The sequence below is a fragment of the Lonchura striata genome, chromosome 19, assembly GCF_046129695.1.
Source record: "Lonchura striata isolate bLonStr1 chromosome 19, bLonStr1.mat, whole genome shotgun sequence".
NCBI lineage: Eukaryota > Metazoa > Chordata > Aves > Passeriformes > Estrildidae > Lonchura > Lonchura striata.
In genome coordinates, this window is record NC_134621.1 from 5,679,237 (window position 1) to 5,689,270 (window position 10,034).

Genomic DNA, 10,034 nt, shown 5'->3' on the forward strand with positions numbered 1-10,034 from the left:
TCCTTCCAAAATCCTGCCTCCACTCAGCAACCGCAGGGACTGGGGACACAGGAGGAAGGCCTGGAGCAACCTGATCAGAGCATGGGGCTCCTGAGCCACAGAGGGGCTGTGCTGGCAAGAGAAGTGGGTGCTCCTGTCCAGCTGCACCAGGATAAGGGGCTGGAGTTACACATTTTGTTCCCCTGGGAAGGACAGGGGGGCATGCTGGAGCACTGCCCAGCCTGGAGGATTGTCTGGGGTTCAGGTGGTCCCCGTGCCATGCTGAGCCACCTCTCCCCTGGCTGCCGTGCCTGGCCAGAGGGGCTGGGCAGTGTGGCAGTGAGAAGCAGGTTGTGTCCTGACATGGGGGCCAGGCTGCAGGAAGAAAGGAGAGACTCTGGGGAAGGGCACAGGGGACAGTGCACAGCAAGTAATCTCAGTGATCAGGAGGAGCTGAAACTCTAGGAAACAGGCAACGCCACAGTCTTGCTGAATCTCCAGCAGCAACGGAGGCGGTAGCAGAGGCAAAAGAGGAAGCAAAGCCCCAGAGACACAATGAAGAGGAGCAGCAGGGCTGCCCCAGTGTGTACACGATGCTCCTGCTGGTGCTGGCCTGGGCGCTGCTGCCAGGTAGGGCTGGGTGGACGGCCGGGGCTGGAGCCCCACGCTGGATCCCCCAGGAGCAGCGGGAGGTGTCCGGGCAGCGGCAGCGCTGCCGTGAGTCCGTGTGTCCCCGCAGGCTCCGGGGCAGTGACAGCGCCGGGCACCGTGCAGGGGTTCCTGAGGGATGCCCTGTCGGTCACCTGCACGTACCAGCCTGGCCGGGAGAGGTTACCCAAATTCTGTTGCCAACCGAGTACACATATGATGTTCCCCGCCTTGCACAGCCCCCTAAATATTAGGCTAACTCAGAGGTCCAAGGCTGTGAGGAGAGGAATATCGGGAGATGGCAAAGATTTCCAAAAGAGGCTCTTACCCCAATATATGTTGGTTCAGCTCTCTTTATTCTGTGGTGTCCAAGGGGAGAGCGGGGCAAAAGAGAATGAACAGGAAATATCAGGGGTCTGTACAGACTTCGGACAGGGTGGGCTTCCCTGGATCTCCACCAACCCCGTTGGGGCAGGAAGGAGGGTCCAGGGTTATCTGATCAGAGTCACAGGGTCCTGGGGAAGGGGAAATAGAGTGCCCATGAGCTCACTGTAACACACGTACTGGTATTACCCGTGCCACTGACATGCTCAGCACCTGAAATGACAGCCCGAGGTGCGGCAGGGCTGTTCTCCATTCTGAACAGCTGCGTGCTCCGGCCATTCAGGGTGACTGTGGAGCGCCGGGTCAAGGAGGAGGCGGGCACGCTCCTCTGTGGGATGCAGAAGGGATTCTCCCCTTTACATGAGAGTAAAGGGGAAATGTGAGGCCATCATAACCCCTTGCACGTTTTGCCCATCGCGACAGTGACCCCCACGCTGGCGGGTCCAGGCTGCGGAAGGAGTTTTCACCCCGAGCGTGGCAGGAACACGGAGGGGGTCTGGAACCCGCTGCATCCATCCTTCCTCCGCACCCGCTCCGGCCGGACGCTCCTCAGGAGCCGGCAGCACTTTCCGCTGCTGCCCGGTGCTGGCCGGGCTGCCGGCGCTGCTGGCCGTGAGCGCGGCCGTGCCCCGCTCAGCCGCCGGTGCCACGGCGGGGCCGGGGAGCACCGCCCCGTGCTCCTCCCGCTTCCCCCGCCGGCTCCAGCGAGCGCCGCCGCTCTCCCTCCCCTCGTCTCCTCGGCAGTCCCCGGGATCCCCGGGCTCCGCCCTCACGGGGTGGCCGAGCCGTACGGGCGGCCCGGGGGGCACCGGGAGGAACGGGAGCGGCGGCGCGGTGAGCCCGGCGTGGCGGAGCGGCCATGCGGCTCCTGGCCGTGCTGGCCTGGGCGCTGCTGCCGGGTAAGGCTGCTCCGGAGCCCCGAGCGCCGGCGGAGGTGCCGGTGCGGCGGCGGCAGTCCCGCGGCTCCGTGTGTCTCCGCAGGCTGCGGCGCAGTGACGGGACCCGGCATCGTGCGGGGAGTCCTGGGCGCTTCCCTGTCGGTCACCTGCACGTACGAGCCGGGCTTGGAGGAGCTGCCGAAATTCTGGTGCATACCCAGTGGTATTTTTACCTGTAGTAAGGACATCATCATCACGTCGAAGCCCGAGATGCTGCAGGGCCGGTTTTCTATCCGGGACAACCGCACACAGCGGGCGTTCACGGTGATCGTGGATGGTCTGTCGGAGAAGGATGCAGGCACCTTCCACTGCGGGGTGAGAACGGGACCATTATCGCGTGATAGAAGTGCTACTGTAAACGTGATCGTGCTCTCAGGTCAGTACTTGCTCCCTGCAGGACCCCCAGGTCCAACATGGATTTGTCCTCCTCCAGCTGCTTGGAGCAGGGGCTGCAATGGGCACAGCCCGGAGCTAAGGGGTGACCATGCAGGTGGGACAGCCCCAGGGTGTGTCACCAGAGTGCAGTAGGTACCACCACCACTCATTCCCTATTCTCAGTTCTCCCCAGAGTCCCTTCTTAGCTCTGGGGTTCCCTTGGGACTGTCAGGGCAGCAGTAGTCTGAGCTTGGGGCAGCTTGGGTCTGGGACACATCCTTCACCGTTCAGATTTTTTGTAGGCGGTCGCTCCCTCAGGGCCACCTGCCCCCAAGCACAAACAGTGGCCCTTTTCCCTGGGAAAGAAAACTCGCCAGCCCAGGTTCCTGTTGTCAGTTCTCCAGGTTCAGCCACCTCCATTACTGTGGTATACTGTGCTCTCTGTGCCCACTTTTCCTCCTCATTAGCTCTTGCTGGCTTTTTCTGTGTCCTCTTTGCCTTACTCTATAACACTGGGGTGTTCCTCATTGCACTGTGCTGTCCCATTCCCACTTGGGACAGGCAGCAGCTCTGAGCACCAGGCCCTGGGCTTGGGAAACATCCCTCTCCATTGCCTTGCCAGGGATCGGCTCACATAGTTGGACAATATATATGTGGTATTGTTGTAGGGGTGCCCAGACCCCTTTCTGCAGGGTGAATCTGTTTTGTATGTGTTTTGGGGGGCACTGAGACTGTGAAAAGCCTCATGAGCAGGGGAAAGGTCTTACAGCACTCTGACCTCGAGGTGTATCCTCTGGATGTGGCAGAGGGGACCCAACTTCTCCTGCTGTGACAGCACAGAGGTCACTTCTGACTCACTGCAAAACTCACAGCATTTTTCTCCACAGAGACCAACCATGCCTCTCCTGTTTTTGTTACAGCTTCTTCTACCCTCCCATCGTCGACCTATGTGACCACCACATCCTCTGATCTCATTCTCTCTGTAACAGGCCGCACACAGACAATTTCTCAGGGGGAAATTTTGCAATCAACATTAAATCCCTCCACCCCTCAACTGTGAGTAGCAGTTCCTGTCTACAGCAGCCACTTTCCTCCATGAGTTCTCTGGTGCAGCTGGAGCCCTGCAACCACTGGACTCTTCACACCTGCCTTAAGGATCCAGACCTCCTGCTTTTGCCTTTAGAGACCACTCCACATGGAAAAATTCTTTTCTGTGAGGGTGGTGAGGTCATGGTACAGGTAACCCAGAGACCTTGTGGGTGTCCCATCCCTGGAAGTGCTCAAGGCCAGGCTGGACGGGGCTCAGAGCAACCTGGCTTGGTGGAATGTGTCCCTTCCCATGGCAGAGGGCTGGAACTGGATGATCTTTAAGGTCCCTTCTGACCCAAATCATTCTCTAGTTCTATGACAGTAATTCTGGTGCCCCTAGGACATGGGAGAAGTGGTTTCTGCCTGCAATACCAACGCCATTTCCTTCCCCAAAACTCAGTGAGACTGTTAGTGGGAAGCCAAGTGTTGCCAGTGTCCTCTTCTTTGTAGTCACACACAGACTGGTGGAGATAGTTGAAAAAGCATGAAACCAGAGTGTTAGATCTTCCCCCCTTCTCTCCTGCCTGTGGAAGGTGATGTCAGGGGCAGACAAAGCTGAGACTCCCCATCAGCACACTCAAGGGTGTGCTGGCTCACCCACTTTTCCTGCTTGCCCGTTACAGACAAGGTTAACAAAGAGTGAAGTTAAACCAGAGCAAATGCAGGAACCCATCCTTAAATCACTGAAGACACAGCGGCTCTCAGACCCAAGCATCCTTTTGCTTCTGCAGGTTTTGGTTTGCTCTGTTCCATGCCCATATGGCAGCCTGACCACCCCATGCCTGCTGTGATGGGCAAGCCCTGCCACTCTACTGCCACAGCTACTTCTGTGTCACCCACAGCTGCTTCCTGCAGCTCTGCTCCATGCTGGTTCATCCTGAGAAGCATGACAACATAAATTGTCTTCTTCATTCTTTTTTTCTTGCAGCTTGAATGTGGTTGAGCACATCCTCACTCCAGCCATCATTGTGATCCTTTTTTTGCTTGCAGTGGCTGCTGCTGTTCTAGTAATACTCTCCAGGAAGAAGAAGGGTGAGTGAAGTTGTCAGTGCCACACACATCCTCTTTCTGTAACAGAGCCTGCTCTGCTTCCCTTATTTTTCCCTATTTCCTTTTTCTCCCCCATTCCCTTCCTGATCCATCCAGGTCCTCAGTCCATCATTGAGACCTCCACCAAGGAGGTCTCCTTTCCTCAAGGGAGCAGTGGGTCCATGCCATGGGTGTTATCACATGGCTGTTGTCTCCTGGGAGCAGGGAATGGCAGCCCTTGGGGTGGGTGCTGCTCAGGAATCTGCTTGAGTTTGTCTGGGCACCATCAGCTTCCCGAGATGGGCTCACTTGCACGGGCCAGCCTTACTCTAGGCTTGATGCAAAGTTTAAGGCCAGTGTGAAGGATGGGGAGGGAGAGGAGAGGACATTGCCAGCTGGCAGGTGGGGTCTGTCTTTATTTGAAGAACTGCCCCATGGATGAAACAGTTTAGATGGCTCATGGAGTGTCAGGCTCCTGTCCTGCTTTATGGCAAGATTTGTAGTGGCAGTGCAGTTTCTTAATACATTTCTTTTCTTCTGTTTTCACTCATGTCCATTCACATCCTTGCTTCATCCAGCCCTTTCTGGAGCAGCCATAGAGATGGACAGGACTTGCACCATGTCACCTACAGTAAGGAAAACCTCATGAGTTCCTGGGATTCTGTGCCCCAAGTTCACATGGAGATAGGAAACATTGCACCCTGAGCTGCCAGAGCTGCTGCATTCAGCCAGGGTCATGGCACTTTAGGCTGGGAGGGATCCTTTGGGCTCTGCTTGCCAACAGCAAGACACAGCCAGGGACTTTGTGTGACTATCACAGAGTATTCCTGGGAAAGGAATTTAGGATTGAGCTGAGAGGTTTCTCTTCAAGCCTCTCCAAGCATGGGAGCTACTTCTCTGAGTGAAACAGCCTTGGGAACCTGCAGCAAATCACACCTGAAGTGGCTGCAGGGTAGCTGCTCCTTGCTTACTGTCTGGAAAGTATTTTCTGATTTTTTTGCTGCCAGCTCTTGAGGAGGGGCTGATGTCACAAGAATTCCCCTAGGGAATGTTGAGCCAGCGTTTGCTTCAATTTTTATTTCCACCCAATGCCCATGCAGCCACCTCAGCACCCATCAGGACAAGGCAGCAGGGTGGGAGATATTCCCACCCCTGTGGATGCAGGTGGGGAGTGGCAGCAGGGTAAGAGCTCATTCCTCTCCATCAGGGAGCAGAAGCCTGGAACTATGCAGGCATAAACCACAACACGGGCGTGGCTGAGAGCCAGCACAGCAGCGCTGAGGCTTTCCACCGCCCAGAAATGCCCCCGGTGGAGTACACAGAGGTCAGGCAGAGTGTTCAGGTAGGAGAATGCCGAGCATTGCCAAGCTGGAGGTGGTGGGAGGAAAGCTGGAGTGGGTGCCTGACAGAATAGCAGCAGGGTGGGCTGGGTGGGGAAGGAGAGGACTGCAAAGGGAAATGCCAAACTGGGGTCCAAGTCACCCTGGCTAATGTGGGTTCCCTCTCTGATCCCTGTGGCTGCTTCTGGGTGCTTAAAATGTCACAGAGAGGTTCCAGTGTTTGCCTGGAGCAGCCCACAAAGGATGTTTTTGTTTATCTCCCTCCTTTTCCAGCTTTCGGAGGAGGAAAGAGAGGCGTTATATGCCAGAGTGCAGAAGCCCATGCCGCAGCAGGAGCGGATCTATGCCAACATGTCATCAGCTCTACGGCCCAGGGAAGAGCTCTGCAGCACAGTGTGAGGTGGATGAGCAAGCAGCTGGCCCCATGGACTGCTCCTGCTGCTGCAGCACCAGTGAGACTCGCACAGAGGACATGGGGTTGATGTTCTGCTCAGGCAGGAGCCAGCTTGATAGCAGAGCTGCTGCTCTCCGAGGCTTGGATGTTTCTTTGAGGCAACATCAGAGAGGATGAGGTTGTGTGGAGACACAGAGAGGGTTGAAGATAAAGTCATCCCTTTGCAAATGCAATGTGGAGTCCTCATTGGTACAGCAGCGGTGCTGGGATTAAAGCTCTCCCTTGTAGTGGGGTAGTCCAGGTCAGAGACCCACCAGGCAGGGTGTGGGAGAGGTAAGGCTGGGCTGGGGGGTGAGCTGGCTCCCTTTGCTCACCACTCATCCCACTTGCTCCTTTGGCTGCATTGCTCATGGGTGCTGAGGCTCCCAAACCCACTGGTCACCTCAAACTGACAGTTTTTCATGCTGATTCTAGCCAGCAGCTCCTTGGAACCAGGACAGTGGGAAATGTTCTATCCAAATGCATTTCCATGGGGTGCTCATGTGGAGGGTGAGGTGTATCAGGACCTTGGTGCAGAAATGGCATCTCCCCCAAACCCCTGGTCCCACAGGCCCCCCAAAGAGGTTTGCTCCTGCTCTTTCTCTCCACCCCTGAGGACCCCCAGCCTGGGAACATCACCTTCCTCTTTTCTGCTTTGCTGATAACTTTTTTTTTTCCCTGGCACCCACGAAATATTTTCTGTGGAAGTGCTTCTGCTTTATCAGTGACACCAAGAATCTGGTAACAGTGGCCATGGTGTGTGACTGTGTTTGTACAGGAGGTTCTCACCTGCTGAAGGGTTTATTGCAGAGTGTCACCCTGAAAGCAGGTCCAGCCCCTTGCTGGTGCCCAGCAGTGTGAGAACTCAGATCTTTGAGGACAAGGACTCTTGGGCCTCCAGAACTGTTGGAACTTAAAATAACCACATAACATGTTAATTAAACAAACACACTCATACCATTTCCTCTACACTAAACAACATATTAACAAATATCAACAGTGCAAAACAAACAACACTTCAAAACAAAGCAGCAATTAATTGCTTGCTGCTATCACATAAGCATAAATGCAAAAAAAATTTAAAAAGGTACTGCATAAACTTATCTAATCACTCAAAATCCATCCATAAAAATATAAAGCAAATACACAACATCAACAAATTTTAAAAAGTTACAAAATCCTAGTAAGATAATTTAATTAACATTTTTAATCTCTCACCATTATAAAAAAAGCTTTTTGCAGCCTGGCAGGTTTCAGGGCAGGGATGCTGATTTATCCCACAACCAGGAGGAGGCTGAAGTGGGAGCTTCTCACTCTCTACGAATACCTGAAAGGAGTTGTAGTCAGGTGCAGGTTGGTCTCTTCACCCATGTAATAAGCAACAGGGCAAGGAGAAACAGGGTGCCACAAGGGGAAACAACTCCACAAGTTGTGCCAGTGGAGGTTTAGATTGGATATTAGTGAAAATTTCTTCCGGGGCTGTGAAGCCCTGGAACAAGCTGCTGAGGGAAATGGCAGAGTCACAATCCCTGGAGGAGTCTAAAAGACCTGTAGATGCAGCATTTGGGGATATGGTTTAGTGGTGGCCTTGGTGGTGCTGGGTTAGTGGATGGTCTTGATCTTGTTAGGGGTCTTTTACAGCCTAAAGAATCCTAGCTAGGGAGCCTTTTGCTGCTGGTGTGGAGGTGCTGAGGCAATCTTGCAACTCTCAGCTCTTGAGGCATGGACTAAATTGCTCCTATCAAAGGGGAGTTCCTCCTAGAGCTCAGCAGGCTGCTCAGAGCCCTTCTGCAACCTGGGGAGCACCCCAGTATCAAAAGCTCTTCCTCTTAAAGCCCTCAGGGGCACTGAGGCTGCAGTGTTCCTCGGCTTTATGGGCAGAAGCTGCCCACAAAGCTGACAGGAGGTCATGGAACTCCCAGGAGCTGCTATGGCCACCCAGCCACCGCTTCTGTTTCCCCTGCTGAAATACTTCCCCCCTCGAGTGGCTTTCACAGGGGAAGGGCTGAGACAGCCGGGTGTGCTCAGCCTGGAGAAGAGAAGGCTCCAAGGAGACCTCAGAGCCCCCAAAGGCCCCTCAGTGCCTAAAGGGGGTCCAAGAGAGCTGGAGGGTGACTTAGAACAAGGGCCAGGAGTGCCAGGACAAGGGGAATGGTTTCACAGTGCCAGAGGGCAGCGTTAGATGGGATATGGAGAAGAATTGCTCTCTGGGAGGGTGGGAAGCCCTGGCACACGGTGTCCAGAGAAACTGTGGCTGCCCCATCCCTGGACGTGTCCAAGGCCAGGCTGGGCAGGGTTGGGAGGAAGCTGGGGTGGTGGCAGGTGTCCCTGCCATGGCAGGGGGGCTGACACCAGTGGCACAGGCACACACAGCAGTGCCACACACAAACAGATGTGCACCCCGGTGCACGCTCACGTCACTCACAGTCCCCCACATGTTCACTCACACTCACTCCCTCATTCACACTCACATTGTCTCACATTCACTCACACTCACATTCATTCACACTCACATTCACTTACATGCTCACACTCATTAACAATCACATTTACTTACACGCTCACACATTCATTCACTCTCACATTTACTGACATTAATTTGCTCACACTCACATTCATTCACTGTCACATTTGCACACATTAATTCACTCACATTTATTCACTCTTTTATTTACACACATTAATAAACACATTAATTCACTCTCTGATTTGGACACATTAATAAACACAATAATTCTCTCTCATTTGCACACATTAACAAACACATCCATTCACTCTCACATTTGCACACGTTAATAAACACATCCATTCACTCTCATTTACAGACATTAACAAACATCCATTCACTCTCTCATTTGCATACATTAATAAACACATCATTCAGTCTCTCATTTGAATGAATTAATAAACATCCATTCACTCTCTCATTTGCACACATTAACAAACACATCCATTCACTCTCTCATTTGCACACATTAACATACACCCATTCACTTTCTCATTTGCACACATTAATAAACACATCCATTCACTCTCTCATTTGCACACATTAATAAACACATCCATTCAGTCTCTCATTTGCACACATTAACACACATCCATTCACTCTCTCATTTACACACATTAACAAACACCCATTCACGCTCTCATTTGTACACATTAATAAACACATCCATTCAGTCTCTCATTTGCACACTAACACACATCCATTCACTCTCTCATTTACACACATTAACAAACACCCATTCACTCTCTCATTTGCATACATTAATAAACACATCCATTCACTCTCTCATTTGCACACTAACACACATCCATTCACTCTCATTTACACACATTAACAAACACCCATTCACGCTCTCATTTGCACACATTAATAAACACATCCATTCACTCTCTCATTTACACACATTAACAAACACATCATTCACTCTCTCATTTGCACACATTAACACACTTCCCTTCACTCTCATTTGCACACATTAACAAACACCCATCACACTCTCATTTGCACACATTAACAAACACCCATCACGCTCTCATTTGCACACATTAACACACATCCATTCACTCTCATTTGCACACATTAACACACTTCCCTTCACTCTCATTTGCACACATTAACAAACACCCATCACGCTCTCATTTGCACACATTAACACACTTCCCTTCACTCTCATTTGCACACATTAACAAACACCCATCACGCTCTCATTTGCACACATTAACACACTTCCATTCACTCTCATTTGCACACATTAACAAACACCCATCACGCTCTCATTTGCACACATTAACACACTTCCCTTCACTCTCATT

The 10,034-nt window shown here is 52.5% G+C and overlaps 1 protein-coding gene across 1 annotated transcript; it reads left to right on the top strand.

Annotated features, from left to right (window-relative positions):
- Positions 1 to 572: 572 nt before the first annotated feature.
- LOC110484687 (uncharacterized) lies at positions 573 to 6,409 on the top strand. The gene is made up of 11 exons (XM_077787439.1): positions 573 to 609; positions 719 to 809; positions 1,295 to 1,377; positions 1,565 to 1,798; positions 1,851 to 1,910; positions 1,993 to 2,325; positions 3,245 to 3,380; positions 4,342 to 4,445; positions 5,021 to 5,073; positions 5,650 to 5,784; positions 6,056 to 6,409. Exons 1-11 carry the CDS (start codon positions 573 to 575, stop codon positions 6,179 to 6,181), a joined length of 1,392 nt encoding a protein of 463 aa, XP_077643565.1. The 3' UTR covers positions 6,182 to 6,409.
- Positions 6,410 to 10,034: the final 3,625 nt, after the last annotated feature.